This window comes from Quercus lobata, chromosome 7, assembly GCF_001633185.2.
Source record: "Quercus lobata isolate SW786 chromosome 7, ValleyOak3.0 Primary Assembly, whole genome shotgun sequence".
Taxonomy (NCBI): Eukaryota; Viridiplantae; Streptophyta; class Magnoliopsida; order Fagales; family Fagaceae; genus Quercus; species Quercus lobata.
In genome coordinates, this window is record NC_044910.1 from 4,991,715 (window position 1) to 5,015,116 (window position 23,402).

Below are 23,402 nucleotides of genomic sequence, written 5' to 3' on the forward strand. Positions count from 1 at the left end.
ACGAACTAGTGCCTACAAGATAGAACAACTATCAGTTGGTTAGTATGAAAATGAATAAGTAAAAGAAAGAATGAAAGATACTTACCTGAGCAAGGTTATAGAGGCCTGAATCCCCTAGTTCACCCGTCGCTTGACCAACACAAGGATCTGCATCTTTGTCTTTGATAATGGACTCAAGCATCTCGACAGCGTAATCCTTAAGTGAAGGGGCTGGGCGTCGTCATCAACCCCTTACTAGCCCCGTGCTTGGTGGCAACGGCTTTTTAGGAAGCTTCTCTCCCGGAATTACGGACGCCTTATTCGACGGGCGCTCGTCCTTCCCGTCAGCCTTCCTCTTGGCCGCCCCCTTACCAATGGCCTTAGGGGCTGATGAGGACTCCCCCACCTTAGTTTTTTCTTCTTCTTTCTTGAGAGCAATAGCTGCACTCACCCTCTATCTGGCTACTTCCATTTCTACAAAAGCAAAAGACAAGTATGCACAACTAACGACCTAAAGGAAAACGCGTACAAAGATTACGGGAAATTAAGGGATACTTACGTCGACGAGAATAAGCGTTTAACTGACAAGCAATTGGCGTTGGCTCCAGACCTCTACAGTAAAGGTGTAAAGTGTCGAGTGTAATGAGATCTCGACGCTTTCTTTGATCCAACGGGATCTCTGTTACCCGATAGATGAAATCTTCTTGCTCTTCTGTAATATGGGGACGGATGCTAGCTGAAAATTAGGAAAGTAGACGGCATTAGAAGTTTGTAATAAACAAAGGAAAAAGAGCAGACGGGATTAACCTGAATCTTTGACAAAAGCCCAAGTGTTGTCAAAATAACCATGGGGCATCGTCTTCCATTCTTCCTGACGACACACCCAGTTCGTCCCTTTTACAAAAAAGTATCTACCCTTCCAATTCCTATTGGAGTCGAGCATGTCAGATACCAACTTTAGCCCTTTTTTCCTCACTGCGAAATGGTATATCCCCTGAGACGAGACTATATGTTGAGGTCGATAGCACCAAAAGAACTCGTCAAATTGTTAATTGATGGTTCCTACCACTTAAACGACCCTACAAAATCATAGCCCGAATGAATATCCTCCAAGCATTGGGGGTGATTTGGCTAACAGACAAGCCTAAAAAATTGGCCAGCTGACGGTGAAGCGTTGTCAGCAGCAGCCTTAACCCTGCTGCAAACATGACATCATACATGCCAACGTCTACAGTCTTCCCTGAGTAGCACTTCTCAAACTTCCCAGGGAAACAGATTAGGATGTCATTCGGTATCTAGTAACGATCTCGTAAGGTTTTAAAGACTTTGTCCAACATCGTCGACAAAAAGTCATTGACGGTCCATATCTTGGGGAGAATGAAAGGATAGTCATCTCGAGGGGCTCCCGAGGTGCTATATAAAACCTCCTCGTCACTATTATCCTCATCACCATCATTGTTGTCCCCATCACTCTTTCTCCCTTCCCCCTTACCTTCTTTATTACTCATCACTCCCTCATTTTCCTTACTACTCATCACTCCTTCGTCTTCCCCTCTATAACTCTCCAATTTCTTGTCAGAAGGTTGGGCTGATGTTTCCCTCTCTAACAACTAGGAGAAGCCCTCCTCGAGCTCGTGACCTGATGGGAAGACCTTGTCGTAGCCCGCTCCATCGTGGACTGACGATTGTTCACTCGTCGCTTCTTTAGATATCTGACTACCTACAAGTGACAGAGGCATTCTAAGAACCTAAGTTGATGGCCTTTTTAAAAAATACATAGAAAACAGACAGTAATGAACAAGAGTGACTTACCTAAGTAAAGCTGATGGATTCTAGGAAGATGACGATTTGAGTTAAAGCAAAGGATGTGGGTGAAGATTTCTCAAGTGACGGGTTTGTTCTGACAGTCAATAGTAGTAAAATGGAGAAAAATGAAGGGAAATGCGAGATATATATAGGGAATGATAGGCACGGAAGACGAAGCGACATCCTCGTCCAAAGGTGGAGCCAATTGGATTATGCCATGCATCCAAGCATTAAATAAAGGCTGCTCGAGGAATAGCCCATAATTGATTCTCCATCTCTCCTAAGAAAAAGAAAACTAATTAATAAAGTTCAACTCCATAACTCGTTAGCTTAGACTGACAGAGATATGGAGTAGGGGCAGCTGATAAGGATAAAATGCAAATGTACCTACTAATATAGAGGCATAGAGCAATGTTCCAGACAAATTCGTCGGCCTTGTATTCAGTAATATGTATTTGGAGTCTACAGCTTTAAGCTGACGGTGTCAACTTAGAGCAAAGATAAAAGGCTGATGACATTAAGCTGAAGGGCATACACAAGATTGATGGATCTAACATAACTTGGCCTTCACGCATAGGTATATAAGGAAATATCTTGTGTCCCACATTTAGAAAGACTCCTACAAGGAAAGGGTTCCTTAAAATATGATCATAAGGATTCCTATAAGGAAAGGACTTCTAAACCAAGGAAAAGATATCAACCCTCTACTACTATAAAAGCCCCAATACTCTCATTAACCAAGGTAGGCATAATTTACCCGCTCTGGCACTCTAGAGTTGTGAAAAATTCTAACTTGACCTTTGGAGAGTATTTCGCCGGCACCACACCGGTGCTCTTTGCGAGGTATTCTCTTTTTGTGTTGTGTAGGTGTTGTTTCGAGTATGTGTGAACCGTGTAGCTTACTGTTGATTTTTCGGCATCATCATTCGGTATAAGGAAAGCTCCTATGTTCATGAGATCTTGGTTAGCCATACAACACTATATAAGCACCAAGTCTCCTCTTCTCCAAGGTACGCGAAATTTCCTATCTCTCACACTTTTGGGTTATTGGAGATTCTTCTATTACTAACTTAACCTTTAAAGGGTCTTTGGCCAGCACCCCACTAGTGCTTTCTGTAGGTTTTTCATTCTTTTTATTCTTCAGGTACCCTATTTGGCAAGCGTGTAGACAAACAACTCATTGAAAATTTTGTGCATCATCAAAATTAATCTCCATCATAGTTTGCCATATGGAGCTTCTTTGTGATTTATTTTATGAGGCATATACTCCATGTTATTATTAATGAAAAAGGATACATTGGCAATGACCCACTTGGTCTAATAGCACCTCTTTAACTTGAAAGGAAGGGGAGGGATTTGGGTGGTGAAAAAAAGAAAGATAAGTTAATATAAAAGAATAACGTATTTTATTTGTTTTATTGCTTTGTCTTAAGAGAGTTTCAACGTATGACATCTACTTTTGATAATAGCTCTTTATCATCAGATCAAGACACCAATCGATTTTTGGTGTAGGCGGAGATTAAAACTTTGATATTTTATTTAACTATCAGAGACTTTACCAGTTAAGTTAACTGTATTGCTAAAACAAAACGAATTAAGCATAGAAAGTGAGAATGTCACAAAATAAAGTAGAAAGGACTCCATATATTGATCACAATAGTATCGATCTCAGTGTTTTAGCCCTCTCCCCTTAATTTATTATAAATTAATGTGAATCAAAACAATGATTTCATTAAAAGAAAGGCACATATTTTTCCATCAAATAACTGAAACACAAAGGTCAACTGTGGTTAAATTCTTCAAAAAAACAAACAAAACAAAAAAAAAAAAACCTTACCAAAGGCCAAATATAGTAGCTATGCAAATTGGGTAGCAATGTATGCATTGACGCTTATTGCAGTTTGGCTAGTCAAGAGCATATCTTCCGTTATAGCAGCAGTAGGTGAATCGGAAGGGAGCCCATTTTCGCAATTGTAAGCTAGAGTTGTCAACTGGCCTAACTCAGTGATGTCCTTGTACTTTCTCTGCTTTGACAACAGGTAAGCCCCGTTGAGCTTGTCTTGCATATCCTTGTAAATCGTCACACAATTGGAAAAACCATTTTTGAGAGACAGATTGGTAGTGTTGTCACGAAATTGTGTAAAACTCTGGTTATTGTCACTAGCTTGTTTCATTGTTAGCTCAAGTGATATTAATGAGAGTGTAGGGAGGTCTGCCAAGGCAGTACGTGGATCACTTGTTAATATACTCTCACAGATTTCTTGGTTTTGAGTTTGGGAGCAAATGGTGGCCAGGACAGCAGGGGTGACACCACAAGAGGAAGAGATGAGAAGAGAAAGAGATGCTACAAATAGAGTAACAGTAGAGAATAATGGAAAGCAACCCATTCTTGGTTATTGTATTGTAAATCTAATTCCTTTAATTTGAAGGTGATCAGAAAGATACATGTAAAAGCTGAAGAAAGGAGATTTGACAACCAGACCCTATCTAGAGGTTTGTTTTGAACTTCAAAAACATGTGTTATGCATAAGTCAATAATATATGTTGATATATTTAAATATAAGTGTAACAATAATAAACTATCAATAGCATCATTACGATTTGAGCGATTGAGATTAAATTATGCCTTAGCAATAGGGCTGATTGGAAGCCCATATCTGAATAATAATCAATAATAGTATAAGAAACTAGTGGCATATCCGTGCTATTCACGGAAACTATCCTCTTTGTGAGGTAGACTAAAATAGTTTTATAAATCTTAAATTGATTAAGGGCATGTTTGGTAAACTGTAATAGGCGTTGTAATGTAATAGTTATTCCTATGGTTTAGTTATTCTTTAATTTGATTATATTTTTATTACAAGGAATAATCATTCCTTATGAATAGCTATTCTTCAAAATGAGGAATAAATATTCCTCTTTAAAAGGTTGTATTAGCTATTCTTTAGTGAGTGCAATAATTTCAAAACTTAATATATTTCCAAGTAAATAAACTTTCCATATACATCTAATAATTATAAAAATAAAAAATCATAAAAAAATAACACATATCTCTCATAAATTTTAAAATAACAATTTTTAAGGAAATATAATTGTATGAGTAAGAAATTTCCTAAAATAAATGTTAAGTTTCATTCTAATGTTTTTTTTTTTTTGGTAAAAAGGAATTCCATTAAAAGACTAAGGAGAAAACAAAAGCTCAGGACAAAGTCTGTTTACAACCATCCCCTGGCAATCAACCAAAACAAGAGGCACCAAGTCCACAGGCGGACAAAAGAAGGAATTAAAATCTAACCATTGACAGCTACCTAAGTAAGCTAATCTATCCGCACATCTATTAGCTTCGCGATAGATATGCTTGAAACTGAGGTGGGGAATCTAAGAAGCTAGATGTCTACAGTCATCAAAAAGCGAGGAAACTATAGTATTAGCATATGAGGGATTTTTTAGAGCATCAACAAGAGCTTTGGCATCAAGCTCCACCATAACAGCATTCAACTTTAGCTGCTTACAAAGGATTAAGCCATCACGCAAGGCCCACGTTTCAGCCAAGAAACTGCTGGCTTTATCGATTTTTCTGGTGAACCTTATGATCCAATTGCCTTGATCATCCCTAATCAGCCCTCCTCCTCCAGCCGACCCTACAGCAACATCCGCAGCCCCATTAGTATTGAGCTTGACCCAACCCGTGTCTGGCTTTTCCCATTTGATTTGTCTGACTATCATTCGATTCTTGCACCTTGGTTGAGTTACACAGTGCATAAACTCCATGGCTTGCATAAATATCACGTTAGAGATGTTTGGGTTGACACCTTTGTTGTTGAAGACCACTTGATTCCTCTGTTTCCACAAAGCCCTTATGGCATAAGAAAAAAGGGAGAACCAGGGAATACCTTTGACAGTGTGAGAAGACTTTAAACAAGCATTGGAAGACAGCCAAAGATTAAAGTCTTGAGAAAAGAAATTAGTATTTAAGTGGTGACCCCAACTGATGCCACACCGGTTTCACAAGGCGACAGTCACGAAGAGCATGGGAAATAGATTCAGGATCCTCCAAACACAAGGGGCACACAATGTCTAATGACATACCTCTTTTGGCTAAGCACTCCTTGACACCAACACTATTATGCATACACCTCTAGATGAACATTTGGATTTTTGGCAAGGTTTGGATCTTCCAAATCCAAGAACCCAAATAGGAACCAGCAACCATTTGATCTGTGGCTAAGAGGTAAGCACTCTTCATATCAAAACTTCCCTTAGCAGAAAATTTCCAAGCCAACTTATCACAACTTCTAGCAACTACCGACAATGGAACCACTTGAATGTCAGCTTTAATTTATGGGGGAAAATCAAAAGGAATGGCAGCCCAATCCCAACCATACGGAGTACGCAGGTCTTTCAAAGTGGGGCTGGCGGAATCTAGAGGGAGGGGGCCATGAATGCTAAAACTGATGGGACCACTATTCAACCAACAATCCGACCAAAAAATTAAGGCTGCTCTCATACCTTGGAACCCATTTAGACCCTTTTTTGAATACATCCATGCCTTTTCTCAAGCCTTTCCAGGTAGAGGAGCTTGGAAGCCTTGACTCATTTCTAGATATTAACCGCTGCCTTGATCCATACTTGAATCTGAGAACTTTGGCCCATAGAGCTTCCTTCTCAGTGTGAAACCTCCAATTAAGTTTAGCTAGGAGAGTCGTGTTTCTCCCTTTTGCAGATTGAAGCCTCAAACCACCTGATTCTTAGGGTTTGGTAACTATTTCCCAGTTGACCCAATGCATTTTCCTTTCGTGCTCAGAGGACCCCTAGAGGAAATTCCTATTGACTCTATCTATGCCATTGAAGATTTTGTTGGGTAAAGAATTACTCTTCATTACATAGCTAGGGATGGCTGAAGTCGATGCTTGGATAAGAACCATTCTACCCGCCATAGAGAGCAGATTGGCCTTCAACCAGCAAGTTTCTTTTTAACCCTATCCAAAATGAACCCAAAATCATGCCTCTGCCTCCCTGGGTGATTTATAGGAAAACCCAAATACTTGCCCAAGTTGGTAGTAGCACTGAATCCCAAAATGCCAGATAAAACATCTCTTTCATCCGAGTCGATATTAAGAGAAAAGAAAACACGGGATTTAGCTTCACTGACTTTCTGCCCAGATTTATTGCAAAAATCTTGAAGGACAAAATTGATGGTAGCACAATTTTCAGGAGTCGCACTAGCAAAAAGGACCAAGTTGTTAGCAAAGAAAAGGTGCGAAAAAGTCGGACCACTTCTGGAAGCTTTAACAAGGGTCCATAACTTGGCAGCATATTTATCCTCTATTAAATGCCCCAAAAACTCCATGCAAAGGATGAAAAGGTAGGGGGAGAGAGGATCACCTTGCCTAATACCTCTCGAGGGTAGGAAAGGGTCAAGACTGCCACCATTCAAGAGAAGGGAAGTGGACATAGTGGTAACACAACTCATAATAAGCTTAATGAGGTTTTCTGGGAAATTAAAATGAGTGAGCATCTCCCTAATAAAGCTCCACTCAATTCTATCATAGGCTTTTTCCGAATCGATCTTGATGGCCATGATCCCTCTATTTCCTTTGGTTCTCCCAATGGTGTGAATTAATTCTTGGACAATGATAACATTATCAACACCTCTCCTTCCTGGGACGAAAGCAATCTGGTAAGGCGAAACAAGCTTGTCTAGATGAGGTCTGATTCTAGCAACTAAAATCTTGGTGATTATCTTGTAGATTGAGTTGCATAAACTAATGGGTCTGTAGTTTCCAATAGTTTCCAGACCTTGAATCTTAGGAATGAGAACAGTATGAGTGTTGTTGAGATACTCGAGAACTTTCCTAGTAATGAAGACTTTTTCAACCTCCTTCCTCACTGACTCCCCCACAATGAGCCAAAACCTTTGGTAGAAGCCAACATGTAACCCATCCGGACCCGGGGCCTTGTAAGGTTTCATGGACCAGAGAGCCTCCTTAATTTCTTCTGTGGAAACCATGACATCAATCGATTGCTTAACCTCCTCTGACAGCTTAACATGCCATTGCTCCAGACAAAGGGGGGTCCAAGAGACCATCTCTTGAGCAGTGGTGTACAAAGTATGGAATCCTGACCTAAAATGCTCCATAACCTCCCTATCCTCAGTGAGCCACACCTCCCTTTCATCTTTGACTGCCGCAATGTGATTTCTTTTCCTCCGAGCAAGGGTAGACACATGGTAGAAGGAGGTGTTCCTATCCCCTTGGATCATCTAGTTCAACCTAGACTTCAACAGCCAAAGATCATGCTCTTGGTCCAAAATAGTTTCCAATTCACTAAGGAGCTGCTTCTCAAGACAAATAAGAGAGGAGCTAGGATTATTGGACAGCGCCTTCTGAGTGCCATAAATTCTAGCCAAAATTCTCCTTTTCCTCATATGGATGTTGCCAAAGTGGTTTCTGTTCCACACAGAAGCATCTTTAGAGAAACAATCGATGGACTCTGATAAATCTCTATTCCCATTCCAAGCTTTGGAAACAATGTTGGGAAAGGAGGTGTCAGAAAGCCAAAATTCTTGAAACCGGAACGGCCTGATGAGCTTGACTGTACTGATTGGCGACGCTTCCATGAGAACAGGGCAATGATCAGAGTGACACCTAGGAAGGTGGGTTACTCTGGCATTCGGGTAAATGACGCACCAATCCGGGTTCATGAAAAATCTATCTATCCTTTCAAGAATCAAATTGCTGACATCTCTCTTATTTGACCAAGTATATCTAGGACCCGAAAATCCCATATCCACCATACTACATCTATCAAGGCAATCCTTAAAAGCCAGAGATCAATTTATATTAACGCCTCTACCTCCGAATTTATCCTCATCAATTAACGGCTCATTAAAATCGCCAGCTATGACCCACGACAACTTATGCAAATCTGCAACTTTAGTTAAATTCTCCCACAATATACATCTCTCCTCACTCCTAGGACTGGCATATATAGTAGAAAATAACCAAGTAAGTCTAGAAGCTCGTACCTTAACTTCAACGTGAATTTCCTGCTCTGTCTTTGCAAGTAATTCCACTTCCACTAAGTCAGCATTCCAAAGAAGCCATAGACCACCAGAGAGTCCAATGGTATTTGTGTGGATGGCACCGTCGAACGGCAACCTATTAGTGATTGCCTTCGCTCTATCACCCCCTAGTTTCGTCTCCATAACCACAAGAATGGCCAGATTATGCTCTTGGACTAAATTACGGATATGATCCTGAAAATAAGGCTTCAAGACACCTCTACTGTTCCAAATAATAAAATTCATGGAGGGTTGGAGGAAAAAGACAGCGGAACAAACTTTAGAGAAAAGGAGCGGCCCCATTTCCCTCATAGGACACCATATGATCTTCAGCAAGGCATCCACCATCGGACACCATATGAACTTCAGCAAGGCTCCCAACTTCACTATCTGAGCTCTGGGAAGAAATCTGAACTCCTTCATCGGACTCCATATGCTTATCGGCGTGACTCTTCTCTCCGATAATTTGGGTTTGCAGATTCTAATCTTTTTCTCTATCAATAAAAGATCCAGTCTCGACATTGGTAGTCGCCGAGAATTCAAAAGTGGTGCCGGCGGTAATGTTGGGAACAGAACAAGAAGCAGAAGGCTGGGTGAAGGGCGGGTTAGTGATTTTCTTCTCTGAACTTTCCACACATGGAGAGGCGGCTGTGTTAGGTAAAGTTACAGAGGCTAATTTTCTAGCCAAATGTTTTTTATTTTTCACTGAGGATGGATGGGATATGGGAACACGGGGACCCAGGCATGGGCTATTATCTTGCTTTAAACAAGCCACTGCTGCCTTAAAACTATCCACAGAAATTTTGGCCGAACTTGGGCTTGAACTTGAAGTGGGCCTATCCTTAAAATTCAAAACATTAGTAGAATTTGAAGCCCACGATTTCGTCCCATTCTTGGATCCAGCCCCATACTTAGGATTGGCAAGCCTACGCGGCAAGCTTTTGCTGGATGAAGGATCACCAACGGGCATGCACGTACCTTCCGCAAAAACTGGAGGCAGTTGGTTAGTAGACAACCATGCCGAGCTGCTAGTAATTCCTGACCCACGCCCAGTACCATTTTCTGTCCTTTTCCCTTTCTGTCCGTATCCTTTCCTACTCACCAACATCCACGGACCGTAATGCCCGTCCATGTCCGTCACCTCGCATGCATTGTGTGTGATAGCGCCGTGCAAATTCTGCAGATCGGCGCTACCTTCACCTGCGGTTTCCTTCCTTGAAGCTTCCGGTTCCTTTTCCTTATCCTTGCGAATAGTGTTTGGGCAAGCTTCAATCTTATGCCCAACTCTGCCACACGAAAAACACAACTTATGGATTCCCTCATAAGTAACCACTTGCTTAAACCAGCCAATCAGAATGCTGTTAACAAGCTACTTGATGATATCGATCTGGATACACAGTCTAGCATATCTACCACGCGCCTCCAAGGCAGTATGAGAATCAATCCGTAGCACCTTGCCAATGGATTCACCAATTTCCTTAAGAACCTCTGTTTCGTATAGCTCGATCGGAAGTGCATTAAGCCTGATCCAAGCAGCAACTAGAGAAACGTTTGCCTTCGTCGGCTTGAAAAACGGCTCCCACAGTCTCAATGAAAGGAAATGGTCTCCGATGAACCATGGGCCCCTTTTGATCACCCTCTCTATATCATCCTTGGAGTAGAATTGACTAAGAAGAAGCCATAAGTAAGATCAATGCAATCCATTCTCCCTTCAGGTCTCCATAGTTGTGCCAACCTGCTTTGCATATAGTTGAGACCCATAGTTTTCCCAATCAGTTTCACTATGACAACCTTAGACCAGGGGCCACGAATGCGCTTCTTAATTTCTTTAGACAACATGATTCTTACCTGCCCTTCACGGATGGGGGTGGAGGCCTCACCACACTCATCATCGGAGTCTATGTCCTCCTCCATTTGGTCGGTCAAGTCGAAAGTTTAAGCAAAGGCACCTGGTATTTCCCCCACCAGTTTGTCCTTAAAAGATGGTTTGGTATTAGGGCCTCTGGCTTGGTTTTCCAATGTGGGCGAGGAAGCCCGAGATCCGCCGTTGAACTCTGCATGACTAAAATCTTTAACCTTTTTATTGCTCCAGGCGAGCTCAGCTTCTTCCTCTCTAGAGAGAGTTCGTGAAGTCATTTTATATACTATAGCTAGTCACGATGATGATACTACCATGGCTCTTTTTCATTCTAATGTTATAACTTACAAACAAACTAATGAATAAGTTTAGTTATTACATTACAACACATTTGATTCCTAGAAATAAAGATTACAATTCCTATTGTCATTCTCATTCAGTGTAGTAAACGTACCCTAAGAAATTACATCATTGCATGATTTGCTCTTGTATGACTTCAATTTGTGTTACAATTTAATAAAGAAGTCATTACTTGAACATGCAATGGCTTGCAAAAAATTTGTTAGACAATTTTAGATATTGCAAAAAAATAACTCAAAAATTCAGATATGAAAACTTCTAAAAGACTAAAAAATATTAAAGAATTAGATGATTTACGGCTTAAAAATTATTGAAACAAAAAAAAAATATATGACTAAACAATAGATAAATATAAAAGAAAGATGAGTTATATTCCAAAGAATAATTTCAATTATTGCAAACTTTTTTATCTTGTAAAAAATGGCTAAAGAGAGTTTGGTGGTTTATGTACGAAAATTAATTTTTAAAAAATAAAGGAAAAGCCATAAAATAATTTTTTTTAACAAAGTAGAGGAGAAGAAAATAACATAAAAAAAGCTCATACCTCTACTCGGCTTTAAAAATAAATATTAGGGTTTGCATTGCTTTTATAGTGTTCATGATTAACCTCACAAAGTTTGCGTTTAAGTTGGGCTTGTTAGAGAGATAGAGTTTCACTCCTTGTTAAGTTTGGACTAAACAAAAATTATTTTATTTAAAAAAAATGATAATGATGCCTACTAAGCATCTTAATTACTAAGTTGTTGTATAAGAAGTTGCAGTAGAATTCTTCTTGTAAGGACACAATTTGTAACGACCCACAAAATAATGTTAGGTTCGCACGTTATGGGCCCAAACAATATAATTTACAGAGCGTGAGCTTGAAAGGCTAGGCCTTAGTCACCGGACAGCGGTTGGTCGTGACTTCTATGGAAATTTATACGAGGGTGAAATTGGCGTGTCTGGCAAAACCTTTTTCTGGTGCAACCTGAATGGTTCCGGTCGTTAGACCTCATCCCAGGAGCTTAGTGCTCTTCTCATTTTTCTTTTAAGGGACTTCTTGGTCTCCTCTCTTTCCCTTAGTTCTTTTTCCCTTTTATACTCACATTTACCCTCCCTCCAGTGTCCACATGTAAGCTCCACTTTCTGGGGTTGATACTTGTCCTATCAACCCATACCTAGAGTGGTTGGGGGTGGTTGTAAAAGTTGAATAGCATGGTGAAGAGCATGGACCTGTCAGACGCAAAGTTTTTTATTGCAGTGTTGGCAACTTTTTCACTTGGACTGTTCCTGCACTGAGCTTGTCCTTTCCTTTAGGGGCTCTATGGGGTGCCGAGCATAAGATTGTCCTCGGCCATATCCTTACCCCTTTTTTGGATTTTCATTATGTGTCATCGGCAATAGTTCTCCTCAGCTCTGGCTTTGGGCCCTAATGTAAAGTGGGCTGGGGCCACAAATTCTCTGGCCCCACACTTCTATTATCCAAAGAAGTTGAACTTTATTAATAGATGATGACTTTTATATTTATCCAAATAAAGCCACGTTTAGGATAATCTTAATATAGGATTTATTTAGGGTTTTTTTTTTTTTTTTTAAATAATTTATCAACATTTGAGTTTGAGTTTAAGTTAGACTTCTTAACGAAATAAAGTTTCACTTCTTCTTAAGTTTGGACTATACAAAAATAATTATGTTTAAAAAAAATGATAATGATGAGTTTGAGTTTAAGTTGGACTTGTTAAATGATAATTTTATTTAAATATTGTACTGACGTGGAAAATTGTGAGAGTTTTAAAGGTTTCGATTATATATATATATATATATATATATATTGATCAGTTAGTAATCTATGCAAGTAAAAGTTTTCTTGGATTGTTGAGAAAAGCTGAAACAATGGGTGACATAAGGGGGTTTCACTTTGTTGAACGATCCTAGACTAACCCATCTGCTTTTTGAAGATGATAGACATATTTTTTGTAAAGTAAAAGAAAATGAGTGCCATAAGCTTTTGGAGGTCTTAGCCACGTATAAAAGTGCATCGGGTCATTAGATAAATTGAACGAAGATCACTCTCATTTTTAGCAAGTCAACATCACAGGATTTGCAGGATACAATCAAAGAAGCTCTTGGGGTGAGGTTGGTCCAACAATATGAAAAATATTTAGGTCTACCATCATTTGTTGGCCAAAAAGAGAAAGAGAGTTTTGACAACATTAAATAGAGGGTGTGGAAGAAGCTACAAAGATGGGAGGGCAAGTTATTATCTCAAGCAGGCCAAGAGATTTTAATAAAAGCAGTGACCCCAGCGTTACCTACTTATACGATGTCATGCTTCAAATTGCCTAGCAGTTTGTGCCATGATATAAAAGCTCTAATTCGGAAAATTTTTTGGGGGCAAAGAGGGAAGGCCGAATGATACATTAGACCAAGTGGGAGGATATATGCAAACCAAAGACACAAGGTGGAATGGGGTTCAAAGATCTTTCAAGGTTTAACAATGCACTCTTGGCAAAAACAAACATGGCGTCTCTTGCATAATTAAAACTCATTGTTCTATTGAATTTTTAAGGTGAAAATTTTCCCTAATGGCACAATCATGGAAGCCACAAACTCGAGTTCAGCCTCTTATGCATGGAAGAGTATTCTTAGGGGCAGAGAAGTCATCAAAAGAGGAGTAGTTTGGCGGATAGGTGATGGACGATCAAGTGCAATTTGGGGGGAGCGTTGGCTTCCAGTGAGACACTCTCCCAAAAATTTATCACCATTTATAGGAGGTCTAGCTGATGCCAAGGTGAGTGCTTTAATTGACCAAGAGCACAAAACCTAGAAAGAAGAATTTATAGGTGCCAACCTGCTAAGTTTCGAGGCTGCCAGGTTTAAAAAAAAAAAAATCCATTATGCCACACGGATCAGGCTGATACACTCACTTGGACATTCAACCACACGAGGGAATACTTAATTAAGTCGGGCCACAAATTCTTACAGCAAGAATTCTAGAATTCATAGCTTGGTCAGTTCGATCCTGAGTGCCTGAAGCCTCTGTGAGAAGCGATATGGAGTTGTTAAGGACCAAAATTTTACATGATAGCCCATTCCATGAAGAGTAAGGAACGACCATGGACCTGAACAAAAGAAGGCCTAATACATGAAGTTAAGAAGGACCATGAAGGCCCAAAGTCCCAAAAAGAAGGAAAAAGAAAGAAATAATAATAATAATAATAAAAAGAGGATCTCGGTCAAGCTAGAGGACATGCAGCAAGAAGAAGGATCCCGGTTGGGCCAGAGGATATGCAGTAAGAAGAATTAATTTCAAGGCCCTAGGATCTTGATGTGTCCTTTTGAAGCCTTGAGAAGAGGACCTTGGCTGACATATGGGAAAGCCAAGGTGTATATTCAGATTTCCAGCAAAAAACCATTAAAAAAATCCAGCAAAATCAGGTATTATCTCTGTAACCCATGGTCCAAACTCGTGGGATCCCGAGTGGATAGTAAAGGAGATGTGGTTTGGTCGGTACGGGAGTGATTTCTGATGAAAGGAGGATCCTGAAGGTTTCCCTTAGTTCATATATTTGCTTGGAATGCATGAACCAATGGAAAACTCAATTCCCCATGTGCTTGACACCTCCCTACAATTTCCTCTTAATCGTCACTTTCAATTAAAGCTGTCAAACATTGCATTGAGCAGACCACCCACTCTTTTGACTTTCCAAAAAGGAATCTTCCATCTGTATCTAAAGCCAAATGCCCCTTTTGAGTTATAATTGCCTAATTAAGCTAAACCTCTGCCCAATGCACTTTTTCAAGTTCTAGAGGACATGGTTTTACCCAGTAGACCAGGGATGTCCTCGCCTGGGGTACCAGACCATGTCCATTATAAAAGGAACACTAAGGCATAGCAGAAAGAGGGGGGGGGGGATTCAAATAGAGGAAAAATGGGAGAGTTCAGAGTTTCAAAAAGATAATTCTTAGAGTTTTAAGAGCCTAGCAAGGGAGAGGGGAGAGAAAAGGAACAAAATAAGAGAGCCAAGGTGGAGGAATTCGTCCCATATCCTTGAGATAATTCAAAATATCACTTAGCCTCTAAAGAAACATATGCCAAAATATGCACACATCAGATATCACTCTCTCCCACAAAATCCCCCTCACCTAATTATCTTGGAAGGTAATGCCCAAGCAAAGCTACTGGGACTTGAGTTCCAAATCCCACATGTCTTGTGCAAAAGCACTAAGTCTGTGAGAATTGGGGCCAAGATTCTTGTAGCTGAATCGTTCTCATGAAAATTCATTTACATATATGTATACATATTAAAATGTATATCCTAATCTAAAAAACTAACAATTATTTGAAGATATGTGTATTGTATAGTGTGTTCTTATTCAGGACCTATAGAGGTAAAGGGCAAAACTCCATTGCATAATAAGTATGGAGAAAAATCTTATAGTTCAAGGAATCAGTATTCTGGGTTCCATGGATTACAGGCCTAGTACCCCTGGGAACCACGACATCCCACTCGGGGTACCACGACGTCACGCTCGAGGTACCACGACATCACGCTCAGGGAACCAAGTGAAGGAACTCTTTTAAATGTTCACACAATAAAAGATAAGCCTTAAATATTCTATTTCAATCTCCTTCTTATTGTGAATATTATGAATAATTATCTTACTTATTTCGTAAGAATAAAAGGTCATTTTATGACACTAAAACACTTATAATGGTATTTTATCGTTTAGGAAGAATCGCATTTTTTGCCTTGAGGAGTTTTATGTGACTTGTACACAAACCGATTCATATAATGACCCCAATAGGCTGCGGAGAACCGGACCCAGTCCAAACATCCATCCTTGGAGGCCCAAGATCCCTTGTCATCAATGGACTTCAGTACTTTCCAAAAATAAGAACCCATATAGGAGTTTACAAGTTCTGAGTAAGGTAAAAAATTTGGTTTGGCGAGTGACAAAAAATTCTTTACCTACAATGATGAACTTGGTGAAGTGATAAATTATCACAAACGACCACTATGAACACCACGAAAGACCAAAAAGAAGATGTAGGCCATGCTTTATATCATTGTCCGAAGCTACTGGAGCTTTGGAACAAAGTCCTTCTTTGGAATCACAACAGCGTACGCCAAGCGAAATTGTTTATTGATTTTATGGGTTGTATTTTTGTAGAAAATGAGGACCCCACTCTCTTCATGGCAATCTGGGCGATATGGACTCGGAAAAATAATCTTCAACTTGAAAAACTTGCAGTTCCTCTCGGCTAGTTGTTGCCTCAAGCAAAGGAAAGGCTGTGCGATTTTAGGCTCCATAATTCCTCGACCATAACACCAGTGGGACAACCACCCACTTGCTGGCAATCTCCAGATAGAAATCTATATAAGGTGAACTTCAATGGTGCTCTATTTGACTCAGAAAGCAGTGCTAGTATAGGTGTGGTTATTCACAACGAAATGGGATAAGTCATGGTTTCTCTCTTGCAAAAAAAAACTACTCTCCCTTTCACAGCCATTGAAATGGAAGCTATGGCGGTGAAGATGGCTCTAGAGTTGGCTTTGGAGACAAGTTTTGATTGGGTGATATTGGATGGTGACTCACAAATACTCATCACAGCACTTTGGAACAAGTCTCACTCATTGTCACACTTCGGCGACATAGTGAAAGACATACAGTACTTTGCCTCTTGTTTCTCAAAAATACATTAATCTCATTAATCTCATGTTCGTAGGCATTGTAACACTGTAGCTCACTCTTTAGCGAGACAAGCAATTTCTATTTCTCAAATGCAAGTCTAGATGAAAGATGTACTATCAGATATTATTCATGTACTTCAGGCCGATCTTAATGGCCACCTTTAAATGATAAGTTCTGTCTTTCTTTTCAAAAAAAATAAAAATCATACTATAACCATATAATAATATTTTTGGTTAAATTACTAATCTAGTCCTCCAATTGTTAGTCTAACTATTAATTGTGCCATTTAGTCCTACAACCTCTTCCCCCCCCCCCCCCCCTTTTTTTATACTGATAATTCTTGTTATAATAAAAACAAGAATGGAGGATTTGAACTATTATTCTTTTTATAAATAAAATTAGGTAAGGCTTTTTGCTAGTCCTTCCTGTAGACATCAAAATTTTATAATTTGTTACACTACTTTGTGACCATATGATTTATCTCTTACAAATTGTGTGTGTACACTTCCATTTAAATTTTAATAAAAATAAATAATTTAAATTGACTTCACTTTGCATTATATTTTAAGCTTTTAACATATGCTCTTAATTTTTTCAAATTTTAAATAAAGTGGAGGTTTGCATACATAAAAATGTACTTAATTTTGAAAGTTGATAAACTAAATTGACATAATTAATAGTTGGGAGATCAAATTAAAATTCATCGCATAGTTGAAGGATTAAACCAATAATTTACATATTTAGTGTTTCTCAACCAAAAAAAAAGAAAGTAATTTAACCTAATGTTTTCAATTCAATGAAGTTCAATTTAATTTTTTCTTTTCTCCACTTTTGAGCATGTCATTATTATTATTATAGAATTCTAGTTTGTCATATAAACAATACAAAAATAAAATCAGTCCAAAAATAAGATAAAATGTTATTTTGATCCTCAAAATTTAACAATTTTTTTTTTGTGTTTAAACATTAAAAAGTTTTTTTTTAATCCTTAAACTTTATAAAGAGTTTTTTCTTTTTTTTATTAATTTAGACTGTAAAGACAAAAATAGGAATGAAAAAGTAACTTTATTCAATAGTTTAGGGAAGAAAAACAAACATTTGATAAAATTTAGAGACCAAAATAATATTTTTAAAAAAAAGTAATTATTAAATATTTGAATGAAGTTTTGAATTTGCTTTTGAATAAAATGTTTAAAACCACTACCTTCTTCGGTCAAAAAAAAAAATATTTAAAACCAAAAAAATGAAAAAAAGAATCCCAATTATATTTTAACAAAAAATAAAATAAAGAAAGAGAGCTAACGACAAAAAACGGCTCATATATTCGTTTCATTCAGGAGTTGCTTTCAGTTTCAAACTTTTCTTTCCCTTCTTTCACTTCCAAATTCCGAATCTCTCTCTATCTCTCATTCTCTCTCTTTCTCGTTCATTTTCACATCCAAAAAAACCCACAATGTCTACGTATATCATGTAAACAGTCGTATATATATATGCACCAAGCTCTCTCTCTCTCTGCAGAGCAAGCTTTCATGGCGGGTTTCCACTCTACTCTCAGACCCACCTCTTCTTATTCATCTTTATCATTATCTTCTTCTTCTTCTTCACAGTCCTTCACGTCTCGCCTCGTCTTGCTCCTCACACTTCTCTCCTTCACCCTCGCTGGCTTCGCTTTCATTCTCCAATGGCGGGGCGGACTCAACGACCCCGTGACCCGTTGGTCTCCGGACCACCATGAGTTCCCCGGAATGGCCATTTCCGGGTCCGAACCCTCCCACCCCTCTCGCTCCGATTGTGTCGATCTTCTCGGTCAGAGTCGCTCGCCGACGTTTCCTTATTACAGGGATTGGAATTTCGGGCTCGTGTCGGATCTGAATCCAAAGGTTCGATATTGGTTCTTGGGGTTTGTTTTTTGGTGGGTGTGTTTTGGTTTTTGGATCTGTGATGGTTTGAGAGATAAATGCGTGATTTTTATTGGAATGAGAATGGATTTTGGATATGACTTATATGCGATATTGTTCATTGATGATCAAATTTTTAATTTTTTTTTTCATGTAGGAGATTAGTGTTGCTGTGTTTTGATTCAAACCCATTAGAGCTTTAGTTTTTGTTTGATCATTTCTATTTAAGGTTTTCATCAATATGCTTTATTTATTTTTAATTTTGTTTGATTGATCTTGAACGTGTCAGGAAGTAACAAAGGTTTTGACTTTTGATAGAATAGAATAGCGAAAAAGAATACATGTGGCCGACCGTGACTAATATGTTGAGGAAACCTTAGCTGACCCCAAAAAATTTGGGACTAATAAGGCTTAATTGTTATTGTTGTTTTTTGCTTGATTAATCTTGAAAAGATTAGCTATAAATAGAAGCTCTGATGGAGAAGGTGCTTGGTGTTTTGACATTCAGGTTGACTTTGATTTTTTTCTGAATTGATATGGAAGTTATCTATTGAACCTCTTTGATACTTGTTGGTCATTTATTTACTGAGATATTGATGGTTATTGATCCATAAGCCCTTTGAATTCTTCCGTTTGGTTTGTTGTGGCCTTTTAGTCTGTTTGATGGCCAATTTTAATTATTTCATGGATTCTTCCATTTGATCATAATCTATATTAGCAATTTGAAATCTTATTTTGGATTAATTTTGAATAATTGATGTTAGGAAATGATGCTAATTTTGACATATATTTGATATGGGGAATTATGGATCACTTTGTGACCTCTTCCTTCTGCAATTTGCTGTATGCCAGATATGTATTACGACGAGCACTTCTGCTAATCTAGAGCAGATTTTGCCATGGATCTTTTATCATAAAGTTATTGGAGTTTCAAACTTTTTCCTTTTTGTGGAAGGGAAGGCTGCCTCTGCAAATGTGACTAAAGTCTTAGAATCAATTCCAGTGAGTCTTAAGTTCTTCACTTCTCTGTTACATTTTACTACTCAATACCTCCTTGTATTTTGGTTGCTGCACATTGTGTCAATTTAATTCCCCTCTTGTTTTTAATTTCTTAAATTTTCCTTGTTATGGACTTGACATATCTTGTTCAGGGGGTGAAAGTTATATACAGAACCAGAGAATTAGAAGAGCAGCAAGCTAAAAGGTTTGTACATTCTCCATTAAAATTATATAGTAGTGTGTGTGTTTGTCTTCCTCTCTTAGGAAATTCTCTAATTGAATAGTTTATTGCTATCAGAATACTATTGGTGCAGAACAATTAATAGAAAAATAAAAGAACAAGAAAAGTAAAGATAAACCTAAGAATCAGCACTTAGGTCGCTTGGAATCAGCAGCAAGCTAAACCCTTAGGAATCAGCACCTAAGGATCCTTAGGAGTAAGCACCTAACAACTGGAAAAAATCTCCAATCTGAATTTCATTTATCAGATCTATTCTCCAAATACAAATAAACTAGACTCTTATATAGAGCTAGAACTGGAAAGTAAAGAGATAAAGATAACAACATACCAAAACTAATCCTAATTGAACTCAAATACTAATCCCTATCCAAATAAAAGTCTACAATTATTCAATTTCCTATAAGATAAATACAAAAATCTGAAAATATAAATTCTAAAATAATTTTGGTTTTGCTCCTGCATCATACTCCCTTGGTTGGAGAAAACTTGACCTCGAGTTTTAAAGTGTTGAATGATGAAAACTCTGGCACATATAACACTTGCTGTAGTTGAGGAATCGACTTTGGGAGCATTGAAAATAGATAAACCTTGTATTCCACCTCATGAAACTTTGCTGGAAACTTTTCTGGAATCACAAACTCAATGTGAGGAATTGGAACATCAACCTTTTTGACTTTATCAAACTGTAGATCTGCATGTACTATGGATGATTCTTCAAGAATAGAGGCTTCTTGTTGTTTAAACTCTGTAGTAGACTCTTCTGGTTGCATGAACATTGAAACTCCGATTGACACTTGCACTTCTTTGTCAATATCAAGGTCCGATGGTACTTGATTTTCCTTCATTTGAGTAGTCAAGTCTTGAACAACCTTCATTTGATTAGCCAAGTCTTCAACAGTTTTCATTAGATTTCCTAAGTCTTGGCATATGGCAGATACTTCATGAGTTAGCTTTGCATTGTTGCACTGCCTCATACTTGGTCTTTGATCTCATAAATTGCCATGAGAAGGTTGTTGTAGATCTTTGTGAAAATACTGTGGGAAATATACAATACAAAGATCTTCTTTCATTCTTTCCCAAGTAATTTGAGACCAATGGCATCTAAAGTGAAGGCTCTCATAATGTTTTCAATACTCTAAAGCTCTACCAGCAGCTCTTGTTTTGGCATACCACATCTTTTGTTTGTCGTTTGATAATTGCACTTGTGCAAAGAATTGTTGATTGTCCACCTCAAATATCCAACATTTGAAAATCCATGGGTCTTGATTTCTATACCCATAAAAAATAGGTGGTTGGACTACTACCATTGTGCCCTAAAATAATAAATCTCTAAAAAAAATTGTGATAAGAACCTGAGCTTGTGCACTTGAGTGTTACACTTCATGCTGATGTGCTGTATAGCCTGGGCCTGGCACTACAGAACGTTAAAGGGAAGTCACTGGTTGGGTTTAGGCTTTCAATATGGCGGGTCAGATCTTGTCTCATTTATGTGGAACTTTGAAAAACCAGTGAGATCTGGCCAAAATTTCAGGTACTGGATACAACCAGTCAAAATGGCAGCGATGGGGGGCGTGTGAAGAGGTCCAGCGGTGAGACAATGAAGATCTTCTGGCAGTTTACAGCAGCGCAGCAGAGTACATGTGAGCAGATGATGGTGGAGTCGAAGGAGCAGGTCTAATGATGAGATTGGGCAGCTGGGTAGCGGGATTTCCAGATCTGTGTCTTTTTTTTTTGGCTGATGGTGGCGGGTTGTTTGAACACAGTAATTTGGTTTTTGACAGTCAGGACTTAGGTTGCTTGGAATCAGCACCAAGCTAAACCCTTAGGAATCAACACCTAAGGTGTTAGCAGTCAGCACCTAACAACTGGAAAAAATCTCCAATCTGAATTTCATTAATCACATCTATTCTCCAAATACAAATAAACTAGACTCTTATATAGAGCTAGAATTGGAAAATAAAGAGATAAAGATGACAACATACCAAAACTAATCATAATTGAACACAAATACTAATACCTATCTAATCTCAAATCTAATCCCTATCCAAATAAAAGTCTACAATTATTCAATTTCCTATAAGATAAATCCAAAAATCTGAAAATATAAACTCTACAATAATTTTGGTTTTGCTCCTGCATCATATACCTTCTAGTTTTAATATTAAAGTTATGTTACTTTAAGGTCTATGTTCATTGCTATTCTGTCTAATTGCTTTTACGTTGTGAAAGTTTATTATTTTGTACATGTTATTAACTTCAATTAATCTGATTATTTATGCTCAATTTCCCCTCTCTGTGGTGATTATATAATTAGCCGGATCTGGAATGAAACTTGGTTGGCCAGCTTCTTCTACAAGCCATGTAACTATGAGTTGTTTGTGAAGCAATCTCTCAATATGGAAATGGCGATTGTCATGGCACGGGTATGTATACTTTTTTTTTCATCTGTTGCATGACATGATTAGTATATTTTCATTATATAATAAAATGTCTAATATTATTTTTTACAATTTTAGGAGGCTGGAATGGATTGGATTTTCCATCTTGACACTGATGAACTAATACATCCAGCAGGAACTAGGGAGTACTCTTTGAGACAATTGCTGTCTGATATTCCTGGAAATGTTGATATGGTTATCTTTCCAAATTATGTGAGTGAAAAAGATTTATTTAAATGTAAAATTTTATTTGATATGGTAAATAATATTGCTTTTTTTATGTTGGCATATGTTTTGTTTCAGGAGAGCAGTGTTGAACGAGATGATATTAAGGAACCTTTCAGTGAGGTATATTCTCTTTGGTCTTCGCTTGACTTAGCTAGGATTTCAGTAATATTAAAAGTTAGCAACATTCTTACGGATTAAGTTGTAATATTAAATTCTTCGTATAATGGACCATCTCTTTAGACATTTTTCAATCTTTGTCAATTCAAGTAGATTGTGTTTGGGAAAGTCCAAGATGCATAATTTTTTTCAAATAGAACTTGTCAAGGTTGCTTTGAGGGAAAATAATTTTTGGACAAGTAACGAAATATTTACTAGACTGCCTGTTAGATCTGATATTGAATTTCCTAGTCCTACTTTTTAGTTTTCCAAATAGGTCCTTAGTATATGCTTAACACACACGCAGACATAAGACATGCTTGCAGGACATGTCCATGCAAACGGAGGTCTATTATGGGACACTACTGCAATTATTTTATCCTAGATTGGATATTATTAATTAGTTTTGTTTGTAGCTATATATTACTTAAGAAGTTTCTGGATTTTGGTCAGTGAGTAAGTTACGCAGGTTGAAGCACTTCACTATGATGCAATCTGCTTCATATTTTTTAAGTAGCTTAGTTTTGAAGAATCTATGGGCAGGGAACTTACAAGTTATTACGCTCTAGTATAAAATGTCTCAAGATCACATACTTTTTTAGTTTTTATTATTTTTTAAGTAATAAGTTTTATTTTTTGGAGAAGAGAAGTCTATGTTCAGGGTTATGAACACAAATATCTTATAAAACTAAAGAAGTAG

General features: G+C 38.0%; 1 protein-coding gene across 3 annotated transcripts in view; it reads left to right on the plus strand.

The window, feature by feature from the left end:
- LOC115952741 (glycosyltransferase-like At2g41451) overlaps positions 1-23,402 on the plus strand; it is a 50,409-nt gene that overhangs the window by 21,871 nt on the left and 5,136 nt on the right. Inside the window, exons 1-6 of one of the 3 annotated variants that reach the window (XM_031069971.1) lie at positions 18,117-18,622; positions 19,493-19,642; positions 19,792-19,844; positions 22,195-22,303; positions 22,397-22,531; positions 22,622-22,666. In XM_031069971.1, coding sequence (XP_030925831.1) covers positions 18,233-18,622; positions 19,493-19,642; positions 19,792-19,844; positions 22,195-22,303; positions 22,397-22,531; positions 22,622-22,666 — 882 coding nt within the window. In that variant the 5' untranslated portion in view covers positions 18,117-18,232. Of the gene's footprint in view, positions 1-18,116; positions 18,623-19,492; positions 19,643-19,791; positions 19,845-22,194; positions 22,304-22,396; positions 22,532-22,621; positions 22,667-23,402 lie in introns of those variants that run through there. The other 2 variants (XM_031069972.1, XM_031069974.1) reach the window with 2 other exon arrangements.